The 20,622-nt window shown below is 37.3% G+C and overlaps 1 protein-coding gene across 1 annotated transcript in view; it reads left to right on the top strand.

Annotated features, from left to right (window-relative positions):
- The window catches only part of LOC108729441 (T-box transcription factor TBX20), a 69,521-nt gene that overhangs the window by 36,961 nt on the left and 11,938 nt on the right, over window positions 1-20,622 (top strand). The window contains exons 4-5 of the mRNA XM_018458566.1: window positions 10,254-10,421; window positions 11,387-11,463. Coding sequence (XP_018314068.1) covers window positions 10,254-10,421; window positions 11,387-11,463 — 245 coding nt within the window. The remainder of the gene's footprint in view (window positions 1-10,253; window positions 10,422-11,386; window positions 11,464-20,622) is intronic.

Raw genomic sequence — 20,622 nt, 5'->3', positions numbered from 1 at the left:
CATTTTTCTTTCAAGACGGAATTCTTGATAGACGTGTAAAATTTACCTTTATTTCTACAATTTTTTCTATTTTTTTTTACTCTACCTGTAAAGTTACCGCTACTTGTTTCCGTTACTGCTGTTATTTTTTGTTGGCTGCTCTTTCATCTAGAATTTATTCACGCAGCTGTAAGTCAGTTCGATGCGTGTTTCTGTACCGTAGAAACGCGAGTATTAATCCTCCACTTCCGGTCATATTCGTAGCGCCTCCATTACAAGCATGGCGTGCGCCATGCTACACTCATGTTTTATGACAGCACAGATAAGTAAAGACCACAGACCAGCTCTCTCTCTCCTCAGATTCGTGATATAAAAATAAAATTTCTAATAAATTCTCTGTTTCTTTTTACAAGAATATTGATTAAGACATATCATGATTCGATTTTTTTATCAATGTAAAAATAAAAGCGTTTTAAAAATTCGCACACTAAAAGTATAGGTGTCTAATTGTGAGAATAAAAGAAACAAAGAACAATACCGCGTGATACGATAGTATCAACAATTTCTCTTCATCGCGGAAGATATCGAGTAGTTTTATCTCTCGATAAACGGAGCCATATCACTGTACAGTTTTGAAGAAACCGGTACTTCTCCGAGCGCGGAAAAGAAGTTACTGCGGGAGAGATGTAAAGTTAATCTCCTTGAAATATCGTGGATGAGAAGGATTTGCCGTAATTACCGGTTGCTCGGTAAACACGCGGATAAAGTGCGCGCGGTGCAACGCTGATCGACAGGTGAGAAAACGTAGCGGATTGTCCTACCACCCGTTTCTCGAAACTTGCGTTGTTACCTGCCCCCATCTCTTTCCTCACTCCTTCTCTCGTTCCTTTTTTTTTCGATCCCTTTCGCGGTCTTGCCACGGAGGAGAAAGTCATTTTCGAGCGACGGAATTTTTACGAGCCGACCGCGGAGAGCCAGGCATGGTGTGTATTCAAATCCGCAGTACATAAATAACAGTTAATAAATAAGTACCAACGCAACGATGTGCCCATCATATTGTACACAATTTAAATAGTTCTGCTGAATGCTGCGAGAAACGTATTATGGTCAAGTTGATTTTACAATGACAAATCAGTCACTTGCGAGTATACGAGGTTCAAGATACTTAAGAATTTCAATTTATGAATTTACAAGTCTAAAAATCTACAGTAATTTGCAGGCTATAATTTGAATATTAGCAATGTACATTTAATGTATGCCTAATCTTATAAATACATTGGTATGTAAATTTATGAAATTGAATAATTGCTAATATTCAATGTATCTAATAATTTATTTATGAAGTAATAAATATTATGCAATAATAATTTCATATTTAGACCGTACATGTGAGAACATAATCGATAAACTGGAACCCTATATCGGTCAAAGCTAGATCTTAAAATACTTAAATAATTCAATCTTGAATCACTAAATATGCTATATATGTACTTGACATATATACCACACTTGTAGTCTAACAAACTGCGCGCTGAAAAATTTCTGGACTATATAAACGCAATTCAACCACTGCAGTAATCTCGCGAATTAAATTAATTTCTAATAATTTCGATGCTCAAACAGGTATCATATTTCAAAGATATTAATATGCTGAAAAAACTATAATTAAATGTTATGCAATTGTCTATATGTGCAAGCGCGTGAAAATTAATTTATTCTTATATGTATATATTCTGGCATAAGATAAAATTGTCGACATTTTTGAATGGAAAAAATTATATCACAGTTCATTATGCATCTAATAATCTGTTAATGAAGTAATAAATATTATACAGTTGATTATCATGCATAAGCGTAGAAATTTATTTATATTATTTATATTATTTATTCTCGTGTATACAGTGAGTATAACAAAAAGTATTTGTATAGAGGAGGTATTTAAAAAAAATTTTATTTTTAGAAAGTAAATTAATTAGTAATTTATTAACAAAGAATAAAATATAGATCGTATATTTTTCTTAAAATTATTTTATTTAAAAAGATGTGTAATAATTAAAATATTTTATAAGCAATAATAAGCGTAATAATAAGCAAAAATGAAAAATTATATTGTTTGAAATTATAACAAGTATTGATCGAAAATTTAGTTTCTAAGATCATGAATAAAATTATTTTCGCGAAAGTTTTTTATCTACATACTTGTTAATAAATTGCTAATTAATATTTATTTTGTACAAATAAAATTTTTTAAATCAAAATCTTATCTGTACGAATATTTCTTGCATTTACTATATATTCTGGCGTAACATAAAATTGTCAACGTCCTTGAACGAAAAAAATTATCGCGCAGCTCGTTAGTAAAAGCAATATCATATATTAATTCTTTTAATCGATACAAATATAATTTAACTGAAAACATATAGGCGCGTTTAATTACTCGGCGATAATTGCTCGATGATAAATCTAAAAAACGATGAAAAAAGGAAACAGCGTAGAATAAGTGCAGCGATCGGCTTCTTAATTAGGCTCACGATTGACTCGAAGGGAAAAAACGCGATCGATCTTACGAGTATCTTACAATTAGCTCGGGAAAAGCGTTCTCACAATCTCGCGAGGAGTAAGTCCTTTCGCTTAAGGCGAGGTATTAGGTTTCCTTGGCTTCCCGCGGGAATGCCCGTGGGAGCGATAGGGTTGATAAATTAAGCGAAAAGTTATGTAGAAAACAAAGAAAAGGAAAGAAACGTGCGAGTAATGTTTCGCGTGTGCGTATATCACTACTCGCGCTTGACCGGTGTACGCACCCGTCGCGCGTGGAGGAGCCAAACTGAGCGAAGCGGATTGTTGTCCCGACAGGTTGCGGCGAGTTGTCCCACACGCGCAGAAAACGAATAGGGACACCCCAGGACACCGCAATGTGATCGCCTCTCTCACCATGAAGCTGCTACCTTCGGAAAACGACTTCTCAGTGCCTTCCTCGATGAGAGCCAGTTTCTCGCGGAATTAAATTCGGATCTTCATCGGCTGAAAACGTTATTCCAGCGGAAACATTATTTCAACGCTTCGCGATGCGAACGATATGCGTGTGATGATATCTGGCGTTTCGCTCGATTATCAGCGAGAACACAGATTTTTGCAAAATGCATGATAAGAGGGTAGTTCGAAAAGTTTCCGGCCTAATAAAGAAAATATGATTTTTGGCAAAATTATTTTTATTTTTCAATATAGCCCCCTTTAAATCCAATACGCTTATCCGAACGATGATACTCTAACTTTTTTATTTATCGTCTGTTTAATACGATTTCTCTAAGCCTTCAAAGTAAGCGTTAGTTTTATCAATTACTTCAGTATTTGAGCCAGATTTTTTCCTGCTAGTCATTTCTTCATATTTGGAAAGAGGCAAAAGTTGCTGGGGACTAAATCTAATGAATAGGTGCAAAATTAGAGTTGGAAAAAACATGTTTTGTTATAATACCGTTTAAAACATGTTTGAAGCATTAAAAACACGTTTAAAAGAAATACAATATTTTATTCTTTTAAAGAAAAACTATCATTAAAAATGTTTTTAATTAATTAGATGATTATAGGCTCTTTGTCAATCTTAATGCGGAACTAATTCAAAGCCCAATTCATGCAATTTTTGCGACTGCAATTATGAAGTGTGAGCGGGAGCATTGTCATGATGGAACCAAAAGTTGCTTTACATAATCGAAACAAAAAAACTAATAAACGCATCTGTCTAAAATTTCATCAATAGTCCTGAACAGGATCAAGATTATTTCAAAATTATAGCACTTTTATATTTGTGGTGCCATTTCTAGGTCAGGCCGAGAACATTTTGAACTACCTTCATATATAAAGCATAAGAGAATCAACCAATCAGAGTCTTTCCTTTCTTTAAGTGAAAAATTCTGATTGGATGAGTCTTTTATACTTTATGCATTACTCTGATCTTATAAACCTCATAAGATAAAAAAGGAAGGAGCAACACGACATTATATGTATATAACGCCGTATTGCTCCTTTTTCTTCTTATCCAATCTTCAGTTATCCAATCCGGAAATCAATGAGAGCTTAAATTCTTCCATTAATCCGATGCGAGATGAGATACTTCAGGTAAACTTAATTAATAAAATCCTGTCCAAAATCCGCTGATTTCTGAGAATACTTTTTTGCGCGATATTCTCGGCTGGTTTTAAATAAAAAAAAGAATCGTTGCGTTTTTATGGAACGCGATAAGGTTGAAAAAAATTTGTCGACGAAAGAATTCTGAAACGCACAACAGACTAATGCGGCGAGCGCGATTTGCGAAACGGCGCAAATTTAACGCACGTTATAATCAATGAAGTGGCATCGGACACCTCTCCGCGAGCGAGGCTTCGCTCAATTACGCCCTTGGGCCGTTTAATTAATACGCCTATAATTCGCGGCCTTTGCGTAATTATATACGCTTACATTGTGGGTATCCTGCGTGTAGATCCGGATAATCCATAGCCTGCTCCGCGCGTCCGTGGAAGAAGGACAGGGAAAGGTAGAGGAAACGGGACGGAATGGAAGAGCGAGATTCTGAGAGTGAGAAAGAAGGAAAAAGAAAACGAAGGATTTCCGTCTTCACGGCGCAACCAAACTCGCTTTCGCGAGCATCCCAAGCGGCAAGCATTCGCGTGCGAGTGCATATGCATATTCCGGACGTCGCGACGCGACGTTTGTTTTTCGCCTGGCCGCGAGATCGCCGGCGATATTTTTGAAACTGGTTTAAGTTTAATACTTGCGACAGGTAGCCGAAGAGCTCGCGGGTTTGTTTCTGCCGAGATATGCCCGGTAGTGTGCGACTTGCACCACACGGCGAATCGCGTGTGTGATATTAATGCGAAGTTACCGAAGTGAGCACGCTTGGTAGATTCCACCGGTTGTATCCTAAACGCGATTTTCTCGCGGACTTTAAACGACCGTCATTTGTTTTGTTCGTGACATGCTCGGAAAGGATCCTGCACTAATTATGTGGAAAATTAAGTCCCGATGAAATGAATTAGTTTCATCATAGATGTAATAGGTAGATATAGACAGCGCATTCTCTGATCTTAGCATTTGTGCTTCATTAAAAAAAACTGAGCATCTCTATTTAATTCGATATTTTAGATAATGAGAGAGAGAGAGAGAGAGAGAGAGAGAGAGAGAGAGAGAGAGATACACAGAAAGAACGATTTTGTTGAAGGATCTAAAAATTTAGCTAAATACATACTATGTTGTATCAAAAGTAAAATTTGCATGGAGCATCTTTGATACCATAGCTCAAAAATCTATAGCTATTTATTATTGAGCTTTATGTCTATGACATCTTTTGTTCACCACATTGTAATGTTATATGTAAAATAATTTCACCGGGATCCAATTTTCTATATAATTAGTGCGAGATCCTTTTTGCTCCTACTACGAACCGTGACATGTTTCGGCGTTTTGCATATTTTGCAACAATCCGGGTTATAATCAGCTTCATAATCGCGAAAGCATAATTTTCGTTTGATTGTGCACAATAATCCCGCATTTTCAAAATTTTCAGAATTTTTGATTAAAAATAAGAAATATTTTACACGTTTTATGCAGAATCTTTTATTTGGATCCTAAAAATATAGTCGTGATCTTTGGATTTTTTGCATTTGTCTGAATCTGTAAATCACCAAATTTCTTTAATTTGTTAAACTTTCGAATCTTCTATCCTTGATTTTTTATTAGATCCTGGTATTTATGGTCTTTTAAATCATCGAACCCCGCTGTGATTGATCTCTGCCTTTCATCTCCGCGAAGATATTTAAATTTTAATTTTTCCTACAAATCGCTGCCGGGATATTCCACTCTATCTGTATTATATACAGTTTACATATCTAGAAACGCGTTTGTATTAATTGAGACTCGGATTAACGATCGACCTAGCATTCCGTTATGATTGCTATCTTTCGTGAGGAGAAAAATGCCAATAAATCGCCCCTGTAATGCCGCTATCAACATGTATTACGTGGATGACGCGATCTTTGATAAATCGCCACATGCAAATCACGTCGGAGAGCAGATCGGTTTCTCGGTAGCCTTTCATGGCTAATTATTATAAATGGACTCTAATCGATTGAACTGGAAGAAAAAGTATCCATGTCGTTTACGGCACGCAAAGCGAGATATCTTTTTTTCGTAAAATGTTTTAACGCGAGAAACTCGATGATGCGGAAAAACAGGAAATGTCGAAGAACCACCTACCTGAATTTTATATTAAGATTTAAATTGTTTACGGTCAATAAATTGTTTTATACTAAATATCACGTAAATTTTTAGCAAGAAAGTCTGTAATTATATTTAACAGTTTTTAAATTTTTAAATTTCTAACTCAGAAATTTTGTATTTAAGAACCGCGTAATTTCGTTTCGTTTTATTTACTGATTTAATTTTTACTCCTTTATAAATTTTGTAAAATATTAATTTTGTTGAATCTTCGATGCTTGAACACTGTAGAAATAATATTTTCTTCCGAGATGTGAAATATTTTGGAATATATAAAAATTGTCGCTGCAGACCAGATGTTATTCGTTTCTTTGTGGAAAAGTTGATTTTATTCGATAGATATTTTCACATAGCTGTCAGCTGCACATCGTAAATTATCCCTCGTGTGCTGGCACAATGTGTATTCGTGCATGGTTATTTGTATATTTGTCTTGAACATCAATGATCGTAGTAAGAACACGTCCCATCGATGAGAGGTACGCTCTTACGATTGTAATCTACAATGTGTCGTAAACTCCTACGGACACACAATTTGCCGGAATAAAACGCAAGCCCGCATCGAGTCGTTTTCCCGCATCCCGCGTAACGAAAGGAAATAAATAAATTTTAAAGACATGTAATTTATGTTCATGAAGACACTTCATAAGGGTTAATTATGAATCGGTTATAACTGGTGTATTATAAAATCAGATAGGAAAAACGAGATTACATTCGTTTTCATGACAGTTTACGATAACGGGATATCGAGATTCCGGCGGAGCCGACGTTTCCCTTTCATCGCTCGTTGACAATTTTGTCGAATGAAGCATTGTTCGTACACATGTTTCCCGGGAAAATCGAGATAATCGAGTTCCCAAACTGGTTGCGCTCGACGGAATAAGTTATCCGATTGGACGTACGCACGACAAGTTTATCGGACGGCCGTGTCGCAGATACGCATACTTGTGTACATTCGATCGTATTTGTTCATAAGTTTATATGTATATATGATATATATATATATATGAAATATACTGGGTGACTGTAAAGACTGTAATAACATTTAAAGGTAGATTTCTGAGATCATTTTGAATGATAAATAGATAAAATTATCGAATCATACCTAAAGTTCGCGCATTCAGGTGTGATTATAGTGTGATATACGCAAAATACCAACCACACACAAACACGCGTACTTCAGATAATATCATGATTCGCTAACTTTAAATGCTTATAATTCAAAAACTATTACAGCCTCGACTTTTGGGGTATTAGGATTTTCGTCTCAAAATGATTTCAGAACTCTACCTTTAAGCTTTGTTACGGTCTTTACGGAATATCCCGTATACATATTTTTTTTATATGCATAATACGTGATCGCCGCATCCGTTTGCTCGTACACATGTATGTATGCCTAACCAAGGATAACCGAGGATCGAAGCCGGTCGCACGAACGGGACTTAAAAGTCAGGGCCGGCGAGAAGGGCCCGAAATACCCAAAGACTCTGCCAGGCCACCTGCAGCCGTTAAGTCTCAACAGTTGCGGCACCGCAGCCGCCTTCATATTTCATATTAGCGATAATATATAAGTCCGGCTACCGACGCACTCTCCCTTTCCCTCGTGTTCTCTCTTTCTCTCGCGCCTCCGTCTGTTGCGAGACTGCATCTCGTTCTAGGATCATTCCCGATGTATGCTAACGAGCCCGTCCGACCGGCTCGATTTCGGTAATTAGCGACCCACCGTCCACGATCCCGAGGTCTATTGAATCCACATCTGTTTCCAAAAATGTATTTATACAAATTCATGCACGAGTGATACGTACAATCTTTTTTAATTTTGTGATTCCTCTCTACACGCCGTGGACCTAAATGGCTTCAAATGCTCAATATTATTGTACAATTATTTTATACAATATTATTAATGCCCTTTAAACAATTCAAGATAAACAGCTTTGATAGAAATGTATGCCGTTTTTTTAGACTCTTCCTTCCATTTTATTATTGTATTCTTATTAGTTATAAAAATATTGCGTAAAAAATGAACAGGAACTTGATAACTTTTATTCAGAGATTGGAGCAGTTTTCTTGGTAAAAGTACGTACTTGTATAAACACCTGTTCAGTTATTGTCCAGTATATTAATAGATTATTTAAAATAATTTAGTTAAAATACGTAATCCACTTACTGTTTTGTTTTTCTTCAGTAAATGGGTTGTTTTGTGCGTAGTAATTACAGGCAAAGAATTACATCTTGATTGGGATCCTAACAAATACTTTCAGTTACAGACAGAGTTAATGCAATTGTCCAATAATTGCTGCTAAAAAGTCTTGCTTAAAAAATGCATAAAATTTCTACAGGGAGTCTGGAGATTCAATATAGCCTCCAGACGATCGATAATATTTTGCAATATCAAATATTGTGCAATAATATGGATCGTCTAGAGGCCGCTTTACTCTGTGTAATTTACTCGAAAGCGTAATTTAGATATTCTCGCGGTTCACAAGACGCGAGTATCACGTTTAATCTTCAATGTCTAATTACTCCCTTTGTCTCTCTCTATCTTCTCCTCTCTCTCTCAGGAGTTAATTTTAATCCAAACCATCCCCCGATTCTAATCACCTTCGTATGTCCCGTCGCGCGGATTGCCCTCGAAAACGGCAAGGCGGAGGTAACGCGAAACGCGATGCGCGCGCGGTTGCTCGCGCGTTACATGATACCGTCGCGGGGAATTTGTTTCGTCGCGCCACATTGTTTCGGACAGGAAATCGATACGGGACTTCGCCCCGGCTGTAGCGCCGCGCGCTATCTACGGTATCTACCTGCGACAGAGCTCTCTCTCTCTCTCTCTCTCTCTCTCTCGGAAATGGGAATCTCACTTGAAACTTTAATCCACATATCTGCGCAACTTTTCCAAATGACACGCCAATCTTCGAGAAAAACTTGCGCAATAACGAGACGCGATCGCTATCTATTTTTATTTGTCTGTACATCGAGAATTAAGAGAATCTTGTGAATCACAGGTTTTGCTATACTGAGAAAATAATATTTGGTACTTGTGACTATAATTATATCGTAAAAATAATTATGGTTCTTATAATTGGAGCTCCATTTTATAATCTCGAATCGTATTTAATACTAAATATAGCGTAAATTTTTAAAATTTCGAAAAAACGTTTTGAAAATTTCAACTCTTAAATCTTTAAACATTTAGCTCCAATTTGTTTTCAGCTCCAATTCATATAATCTTGGATCACTTTATCTTGGAATTTATTTGGATTCAATTTTTACTTCTTCAAATTTTGTGTAAATTATTACTGTTATAATGTGTTAGCAATAATGATTATATTTTAGTTTTATCAAAAAATATACATATAGTTGACATTAAAAATGACTATAAATTATAATAATTGTAACCATTTTCTCTCAATCTACATGAGACAGATAACAATAAGATGGTTGCTCCAGCTTAATTCTGAATGGATCTTGCAATTAAAATTTAGCTCGAAACAAATTTTCGCTAAACCGGGCGAATCGAGCTTAAACGATAGTGAGTAGTCCATGTTGCTACGTCGTTATATATAGGTATAAGTTTTCTCTGCCTCTGTATATTTATTATCTCTCGTGTCCATTAGGAAGATTACACTATGGACCGCTGTGACCCATTTCTAGAAACGTAAAAGTCAGGCGAAGAAGGTAGAGGCGTTCTACCTTCTGCTGATAATCTACTTGCGATAACTGGAGCCCACCGTTTCACCTTTGAACGCGAAATATATTAAGTACCGAGACATATAAGCTAAATAATTACCCGGTAACTTACGATAATCGGTGACTTAAGGCGTGCGTTCGCGCGGAATATCGTCACCGATCGCAGTGATAATCGTATTTTATTGTTATTGGGGATATCGCGATACATGCCGCGCAATTCCGCTCACGGAATTTATTGAGGGAGAGAACGCGAAATCAATTTTTCGCGCTTAATCCCGTCGGAAGAAGCAATAATCAAACGGCAAATCTTTTCGTTGTTGCAGATTGTACTGAACTCAATGCACAGGTATCAGCCGAGGATACACTTGGTTCGCTGTCGACACACCGACGACAGCAACTTGCATATCACCGACCTCCAGAAGGAGGAGTATAAGACGTTTATCTTTCCGGAGGCCATTTTCACCGCTGTCACGGCATATCAGAATCAGTTGGTGAGTTCAGACGTCTCGTCGAATAACAATCGATTATACAGTGCAGCGTTAACTCTCGACAAATACGGACAATTCGAACAGATCGCTGAATATCTGCATCGCGAGATTGAGGTTATAATTTTCAAATTAGTTTTTGAGACCGGTGATTTTTTTCATATTGCTTAACACTTAGAACCGCGTTACATAATTAATCTAATCTCGGTTCAAAGTATTAATTGGATTTTTACGAGGGAAGGTTGTCATCATAAAAATAAAATTATTTGTAATTAATTATGATCATTATTTATAAAAAGTCACAAAAATCTAAAACTCCACGTGCAAATCCAAATTAGAAAAAAAAAGAATTATCAGATAGGTTAAAAATGACATCGCGATTCTAGTGTTAAGAAGAAAGATCTTCTGTCCATCGTATTAGATACACAGAAGTGTGATCTTTTTCATTTTTTATTTATTAATGAATCTCTAAAATGAATCAGTGTATTATTACTGAAAAACAGTAAATATTCGTTGATGACTTCAGTGCTACTTTATAATTGATGTAATCAGTAATAATATACTGATTCACTTTTAGAGAGCAGCATAAATAATGTCTTAAGATGTTAATACCAGCTCTGCGATTAGCTTATGACGTCTCAAGATTGTATTAAGACAGTCTTAAATATAAAAATCGACTATGAATACCGGCTTAAGTTTTCATCGGTCAACATATAAAAACAAGCATATATCAATCTTTATTTTGATCTTCATATTCCAATATACCTTTCAATTGCTTCGCAAAAATCAAACTTTAAGTTTATTATATAAGATATTAAAATTAGCAGCAATTTCAAATTAAGATTTATGCATAATAATAAAGTATTTCTTTTCTTATAATATAAAATCTTTTTCTCTACATTTTAATTTTAAATATTATTTAAAATCTTGAAAAAAATATCAAACTTGATGGAAAAATATGTTTCTTACAGATAACGAGATTGAAGATCGATAGTAATCCGTTTGCCAAGGGTTTTAGAGACTCATCAAGACTCACAGACTTCGATCGGTAAGTTCGAATTCTCGAAAAACACGAGACAGTAATACTTTCTCAATTGTATATTTAGAATTCAGGATGAAAAGAGATTTAATTAAGGAATTAAAGAAGGTTTGAAATTCGCGCCGGCGTCATATCGATAACTGATCGAATAATAATAATAATTCACGAAACTCGATTAAAATATACCTCAGCTGGCCTAGCAGCTAATCTGTCTGCGCCGCAACCGTCTCTCCTCGCCAGGGAGTTCCAAATCGTCCGGTCCCGGCGAACGCTTTTCTGCATAGCGATGTAACGAGCAATCATAGCGTCCATTTATAACGGCCGGACGTTGATCGAGCGGCCGCTAAATTAAAACCTATATTTTCGAATGAAATATCTATAACTCCCGTGTCGGCACGGCGCCGACGTCCTACTGGAAGGGGTTAATTAAAACGCGATTAGAGTGTCAGCGCATACGTTATCCGACCGACAATTTCCTCGATTTTTTCTCACGCGAATCATCTCCGGATCCACGAACGAATTAATTGCCCTCGAAAAAACGCTCGAAAGAAATTACGAACGACGAAGGGGTCCCAACGTGCGTTGGGTCAACCTAAAGGTTGATTAATTATTAGTCGGTTTTTAAAGATGTCTGTATATCAGCTAAAAACAAAAAAATCTAATATCAGCAAAAAATTGTTATAAATACCTACGCCCTGAAATCAAATGCAAAAAACAAAACAACTAATTCGGCTTATAATGGTTTATGCAGCAAAATTATCATATTCTGCTGCAATTTTAGATAAAAGTTTTAGTTTAATATAGCTTTTAAGTTGTATTTTATTTAGCATAATTTCTAATATTTTTGTTTATTCAAAATGATTCAGAATTACGAAAGAAAAAGATTTAGTTTATTATTATAAAGATATTTATTTTGTTTTTTTTTTTATAAAAAAGTTTATTTGATCGATTTGATCATTATTATCTGATTTAGATACTAATATTTATATAGTAGGCTCTTGTAACACGAAAAAGTGGCAAAGTAATCCCAATCGAAACATAGAATTGCTACTGATAATTTATTTCTCTATAAAGATATTAATTTTTTTAATAGCTAAATCGAAAGGATATAGATGAGAAATGAATATTTTCGTTTTTTTTAAATAATATAAATGTTATTTTGCAAAAAATTATTATTCAAAGATGGTTCCAAAAACTCTAACAACCTTGTCCCATTCTACGGTACTCGCGCGCGAATCGAGGAATTCTCCTATTTATTTTCTTTTATCTCTTTCTAATATTATACGCCGCGTTTCAACGAGCATTCCGCCATTTTATATTTCCGGGACAAGTTTTTATGCGACCATCCGGCTCGTTTCTTGCATCGCGTTTCGCATCGCGAGGATCCGACCTATCGACATGCGGCTCTTCTCGATCGTCACGGCCGATCATTACATCCCATTAGAACGTCGGCACTTAATCGTGCACGGCGCAGGCTAAATTATCGCTTAGATCTCTCGCGTTCGAGGCGGAAATTTACAACAACGTTAAACGTCGAAGCAAGTGAGATCGGCACCGAAATGAGCGCGCGCACACGGCTGATTCCGAATTATCCATGATCATCTATCTGCACGAATGACGACGCACCTGCCCACATGTGCATTCTTTCTTTCTTTCTCTCTCTCTCTCCTCTCCGCGTTTACAGCTACGAGGAGGATACTCGCGTGACGGAAAAATATATATATTTATGTATATGCGAATGCATATTCTTTTTGTTCAGTGCCGCCGTCATCATCTTTGATGCCGACGTTCCGTTGTAATCAGATGACTGTACGATTAATCGGTTATCAACGTTGTTCATCGTGCCTGTATAAAAAGACATTTTAATCATTTTTTTTATTTTTTGCCTGATGTAATTCGTCACTATTTCAGCAAATATATTTCAAAAAATATTCATCTTTAAATCTTAGGATTCAAACGGATGTAAGAAATCACTTGTTTACAGAAAGATGGATAAGATTTATTAATCAATTTGGATAAGATTTATTAATCTAAAGAGAGAGAGAAAGAGAAATTTTGGAGTATCAGAGGATTCAGATTGTAAAAAAATAAGTTATTTAATACAGACAACAGTAAAATATTATACATGTAATTTAAAGAGTTGAGGATTCTAAAATCTTTGAAACTAATTTCAAAATGTAAACATATTGTATAAAGAGACAATTTAGAGAGACAGACATGAAAGAAATAAAATATAATTATATAATAAGAGATGGAACATTAAGACAAATTAATCTGTCTAACCGATTAACTTTAATTCCAATTTAATTTTAATTTTAATCTATATTAACATAAAATTAACATAATTCGAAACTAGCGCAAGATGAATGCTTCTCTCTTCGCATTGTCATAAAATAGACAAAGACGGAAGAAAAAGTTGCAAATTCTAATATTTTTGCAAATAATTTTAATGTATGAAGTTATTGAAACTTAGAGACATATCAAAAATATATTAATATGTAGTAGAAATAAAATACATATTAAGACAAATTAATATATTATAAATAATCAATAAATTTTATATATATATAACTCGAAACGAACGTATTACAGACATATCTCTTTTCGTATTGTTGTGAATTATACGCCACCATATCAAGATTGAGAATTTTATGTTCAATTTCCCGGCTTCTTGCTACAACCTCGCGTTTAAAAATTGATTAGCCCGCCCTGAGAGAAGGCAGGGTCTTCGGTCGCGGGGTCTCGGATTCGGTACCATATTTTACGAAAAACCGTCTGGTGCTCTCGCACCGCCCACCGATCCTCAGAAATATATTAAGGAACGCGGCGCGCGTTAAGTGAGGCAGAACTCTCGTCACGCCTCTTCCAATTTGCACGTGATCGCAGCTGGGTCGCTGGATGCCACTTTTACGAAAACTCCCAGTTTGGGCATGGCACCTATCTCCCGTGCAAGATCGTTTCGCGATTAATTAAGCTCATAATTCAAAACACTGCCATTCGTAACTCGCGCAATTAATGCGACCGTGTTTTTCGGCCGGCCCCTGAAAAATCCGCGAGACTCAGCCGAACACGATCGTGCCATGGTATCGCTAATGACCCTCTCGATCGACACCGAAAACCCTAACGGCATTTAAGTGTCGCGATTACCGCCTCATTACGATCGGATAAACAATTTAATTGAGTTTCGCTTCTCGCGAGGCAGGTGTTTCACGACAGGTACGCGAACGGTTTCGCGATCGTTAAAGCGATGAGAAGAACAAATAAAAAATGAGAGCGTTCGAGAAAGGAAGAAAAAGCAGAAAAAAAAGAGAAAGAGATGCAGTTTATAGTAATACTGTAAGACCACAATTTACATCCGGAGAACGATACCACAGATAACACAAGTAACTTAAATACATATAGAATAATTTCGAACCGAAATTTGTCATATGTATACAAATCCCAAGCGATCCCCAGATGCTTAACTAACCATAATCAACGGATTACCGTTTTTCGTTTGGAATAAATAATTCTGAATTAAGCTTATTAATATTATTATACAATTATTTTGTACAATATTATTGATGCCTTCTTTAAATAATTCAAAGCAAACAGTTAGGAGGCTATTCCTTTCAAATGATTAATTTTGTGTAATAATACTGGACGTCCAGGAGGCCGTCTTTATTTCCAATTATTAAATCTCTTCCGCATATATTAATTCCAAGATTTGTTTATTAAATCTTGAATGCTTAATTCAGAATTATGTATTTCAAACGAAAAACGGAACTTAAATTCTTGCGATGTTCCGTTAAAACTTTAGAATGTAGACTTTTAAAAGTCTGAGTTCTTATCTCTCAACCTTGTCGCAAACAACGTACTTCCGTCACAAATGCATAATCAAATAGACGCGACATAAAGCGAACATTAGTCTAACACAGAAAATCTCTCTAATGTTCTTTCTATCAATGTAAACTAAAATCTTAATTTAATTTACTGTTTATCTTTTTCTAATTCTTAGAACTCGCGAGATAAGAATATATAAATATAAAGAATATATAAAGATAAAGAAAACGAGTTAAATCGAGATTGAAGTTAATCTACATAGTAGAAACGTACATAAGAATTACACAACGTTTATTCAAGATTAAAACAGAAGTACAAGAACGAAGTAACGGAGAACGATCCTGAAACACGGAGCGAAGAACGAGAAGCTCGCATTAGGGAGGGAAGAGACGACTTTATTGGGTGTCCGTTATCGATTCGCGGACACACCGTATACATATACGAGTCGATTTGCATAAAAACCCTGCATCGCGATCCCCGAGAGATCGCCGCAAGTCGACGCCGTTAACAATTTAGTGGGCGTTGCTCGCGTCGATGCGCGCTCGGCTACCGGCGTGTCGTTCTTACTTATTAAATGAGGCCGAACGGCCCGATAACCGCCTCGCCGCGAGAAGAAGTCAGTCCATGGCGCGAAGAAGCAATCGACCGAGAAAAACCTACGAGCCAGCCAGCGGCGACGGAAAGGGGTCCAGTTCGAGTGGCACCGAAGGGGGGGACGACGATAAAAGTAACGTGGCTTTTAATTACGAACCGATTTCAGCACCGTCGTCCCGCTGCGCACCCTTGGAGCGAATATTATTACAGCACCATGCGTTTCTCCCGGGTGCTGCGTTTATTGTCAAGTATGCACATCGAATTATCGTCTCGCGGATCTTTTTTTTTTTTCAATTCTCCCCGGTGATTCCCCGTGCACTTCTCCGTCGCGCCCCATCGCTGGGCTGATCGTTAAAAAATTAAGTTGCGCGAAACGCGTCCGGCAAAAACACGCGAACTTCTCGTTTACGATTATTAATAGCCGAAGCGCGCGATCTTCCCACTCGCGAACTGTATGCTCGCCGCTCGAACGATCTGCGCGTGGCGCGGCAGAAAGAAGTTCCGTGATGGATCGGGCCGTACGCGCGATATTTTCATGTATGTACGAGTGCTACCGCCCCGGACGTATATCAAAGCGAATTTATGCCGCTTCTCTATTAAAAGGAGGCGTGCGTGGGAGGTCGACGGAAAACGCAGGTCCAAGGATCGTAGGATGCAAACACCGAAGGTCGCGATAAATTTATGGTAATGGTCCCCGGGCTCCGTGAATGCTAAAATCCTCGGTCTGTCCCTAAGACCTCTAGAGCACGAGTTAGGGATCGTTATTTTTCTACCAATTATTCTCAGATTTTAGGGGACTCGTGCTCCTGAACTTTGCAAACATAAAGGATCTTATTGCTTTTTGTTCGCCGTATTCTCGGACTCGTAAGAGATGGAATTGTAATATTACTATATTTTTGAATATTTGTATATATATCCCTGAATTTTTAAAAATTTCTAGTAAATAATTTCATAATTTCACATAAATAAAATTGATAATTTAAAAGCAGCAACAATGATACATTTTCACGTGTCTGGTGTTTTAATTCGTCAATTAAATCTCTACCCGGCGAATATTTAAAGTCGATTTTCTTGGAAACACAGTCTCATTTTATTTTACATTTTCTTCTTATTTTTTCATATAGAATCACCTCTTTTTTATATCATCTGCAGTTCACGAATACATTGCATAACAAATTAATTTTTGACACAAATAAACGAAAAAAGTTATATTTCCAGTAAAACGGATCTTGATACCTAATAAAATTTTTGCGTGAATCATACACTTTTCAATTCAAATAAACTACACGTCATTTATTTATTAATCTTGAAACACAGTTCTAATTTTCATCTGACAATGGAAACAAAGTTATTTTTCCATCTACCAATGGATAACCGTGAAATCTTCGAACGGTTTAGGACTGCCGTACACACTCTTTTCGTAACAGTAACCGTAAAACGTACCGTAAGAATTAGCCAATCACAGTCAAGAATTGTAAAAAATTTTCAATTCTGTTTGGCTAATATTTATAGTACATCTTACGGTTACTCTTACGGAAAATGTGTGGCAGCCCTAAGCTCATAGCATATACAACAGAAAAACGTAAGGTAGTAAGATGGTGGTAGGTAGTAAGCAAATTGGTCAATCACAGTAAAAAATGTAAGGTAATAATGTGAGCAATAGCAAGTCCAAAATATTGCTTTGTTTATCGCTTAAATTTTTTGTATGCCATTATAGCCTTTACAATCGGTTTGTTTATGCACACGTACCTAGTTTCGTTCTATCGGGGCGATTTCACGGTGAATCAAATAAAAACAAGCTACGTGTGCATTTTAATGACTCCGCATCTCGGTTGCACGGGCATGATCTCGTCCCGAAATCACTGCCACACCACGATCCTCCCCAAATCAGCACCTGCCTAACAGGCGGCCGCCTAAATCCCGCATCGTCATTCTAAGACTCGTCCGTTATCTCGAGCTCTCGAAAAGTCGATCGGCTCGCCGCTTTGCATTCCGGTGAAGAGAACACCGCCATCGAAGTAGTTTCGACCGCTATCGACGCCTTCCTATCGAGAATTATATGCTTCCTGCCACCCTCCCCCATCATTTTTCGAAATTGCTACACGTGGAAACGTCCCGGTAAAACTCGCTCGAGATAGACTACCGTGGGACTGTCGTCGATAAAATCTCTTAGGGTCACCAATACTCCGATAACGCTGTCGCTCTTGGCGCTGGGTGTGCCCGCTTGGGATCCCAACTTTGTTAGTTGAAGTAACGCTTCGTAGCTAGTGCTAGCATGCGCATAGCTGATCAGAAATTATCGATAGACGAAAATCATTCCGGGTGGCCGGGTTATCGCGGAACTAATTTGAGGTCCGGTGATTCGACGCGGGTTCTTTATCAGTTCCCTAGACCCTCATCTCACCATTCGAGTTAGCAATGCTTGTTGGTAAACATTCATTCACGCAAAGATACGAAAATTTAGAAACTTCAAGTTAACTATACTGTTCTGTGTTTACAGCAATATACGTATATTTAAAAAAATAAAAACTCAAGCATTTGTGGGAAAGATTTCTACGCATCACTGCAACCTTTTAGACGCGGTAATTTATAAGTGTATAAATTTACAACCTTGAGCAGTTAAATTTTCTGTGAATACGTCGTCCAGTAATCTATAGATACATGCCGATATTATGTATATCTAAAAGATATACGAGTATTAGGAATATTTAGCAATCTATGAATCAAGGTGATTTACATTTTCCAAGCTGCGCGTTCGATGGTTGTAAAAATTCATGGATTGATCGATATTTTCTGGCTATTGAAATTGCAATGCGCCATATGTTAACACGATGCAATAATGCTGCGTTAGAAATATGAGCAATCTACAAATCTACAGATGACAATGTGGTACAAATACAACGCTATTCGAGAGAAAGTACACTGAAAAAAATGCATGTAAAATTACACACATTTTTTTCAGTATATTTACCTATTCTGTCTTCCTTAATTAAATGAAAAAGAGTGAATTTCAATCTTTTTTTATCTTCTAAATGTTAGGCTTAATAATAAAATTAAATCAAAATTTTGCATTTTACTTATGCAAAGAGAATATAGTAGAATTACACTCATTGTCAGATAAAGACAAGTGGTGTGTCACGTAGGTGACAACTAGAGACCTTCAAGTAAGAGTCTGGACATTCAATAGCCTATTGTTCACCATCTGTTCACATCTGAGACAAATGACTCTGTATTACAAAGGATATAGAATGGGTCACATAAAGTTTACAGAAGTTTATATACTCTACAATATAGAGTCAAATACTGCCGCCATATTTGTCTCGAATGACCAGACTCTTACTTGAGGGTCTCCAGTAATAACTGCAGGTTTCATATATTATGCATGTAGTTGAATGAACCATTTTATAGTTGCATTAACTTATGTACATTAATTTCACATAATATAAAACTTGTATAGTGTTATTTACGTAGTTGTCATTGTACTATGTTTTTTTTCTTTGAGTGTAGAACGAAATTCAGGTGTATAAAAATCGGAATAAATAAATACTTTTGAGTAGTAATTTTGACGAAGGGCGCGTTTGGAATGTCGGAGAAGTGAGATTACGAGACCGGGCGTTCCAGGCGGAAGTTACTGACATTGAAAGAACTCGCGCGCGTCTTCGCGTTCTCCATCAGCCGATGACACCAGTCGTTGCCTTACTCGCTCCAGATAAGCACGTACGGCCGCGAAGATCGAGAGGGCCTCAGCGCGAACGGCCGGACCCCTCCGTCCCGATGAGGAACGCCGGCAGTCGCCTTCACGTTAGCCGTACACGGATGCGCCGCTCCGGCGGCGTCCGGAGTTAATGAGAGAGCGGCCGTACGGAGCAATACGGCGCATGCACCCGCCCACTTCACGCCGGCGCTGATAGATAGATGCCCCTCCGGCCCTCTTTCTTTCACTCCCTCTTTCTCTTTTCTCTGCCTTCCCTTCTTGCGTACGTGTGTTCGGTCTCCTCCTCGCGTACGTGTTCGCGGCGCGCACGGCACTGCCGTCAACGTCGTGGAAACATCATCACGGACAGCCGAGGATCGCGGAACCGCGGCTGCCTGTGCGAAAGCGCGATGGCGGCTGAGAGGCGCCGTTTTACGGTACAGATTGATGGTCCGGGACTAGGCAAAGTCGTTAAGGTCTACGGGGGAAAGTAGGTACTGAAGTTGTACGTTGTTATTCAGTGTTGTTTGGAACAATGATATTTGATAATACACTTGTTGCAAAGTGTATTATCCAATATAGTTTGCCTGAACGTTGCGATTTTTGCTGAATCTAACATTGAAAACTGATCAGATTCAAAATAGGAAACATTTCTAAATATTAATTGTCAGAATTATTATACAATAGAAAACATCATTTAGCATTATATTAAATAGGAAATTTTGTATTAAAATTTGCTAAACCTTGTAGAATCTTTGGGAAACCAACTTCGATCATGAATATAGATCAATCTATATTTTCAACGTTCGACCATGTGTTACGCTTTAATGGTTGCAAGAGATACACATTCGCCAGAGTATCTCGTATATTTCGGTCGCTACTCGCGCACAGTTCCGCGCCAGTCGCATCTCGGCCCGGTCGTTTAGGCTCGCGGCTCGCCGTGGAAGCGTCCCGAAGAAAGAAACGAGTGGTAACATAGGAGAAAGAGAGCGATTCCAAGTTCTCCCGGTTCCGGAGGGCAAGAGGAGGGCAGGGCATTCATCTATATTAGCTTCGAG

This window comes from Mycetomoellerius zeteki, unplaced genomic scaffold (assembly GCF_001594055.1).
Source record: "Mycetomoellerius zeteki isolate Tzet28-1 unplaced genomic scaffold, Tzet1.0 scaffold73, whole genome shotgun sequence".
Taxonomy (NCBI): Eukaryota; Metazoa; Arthropoda; class Insecta; order Hymenoptera; family Formicidae; genus Mycetomoellerius; species Mycetomoellerius zeteki.
Note: the sequence above shows the minus strand (reverse complement) of the source record. Positions and strands in the feature narration are given on the sequence as shown.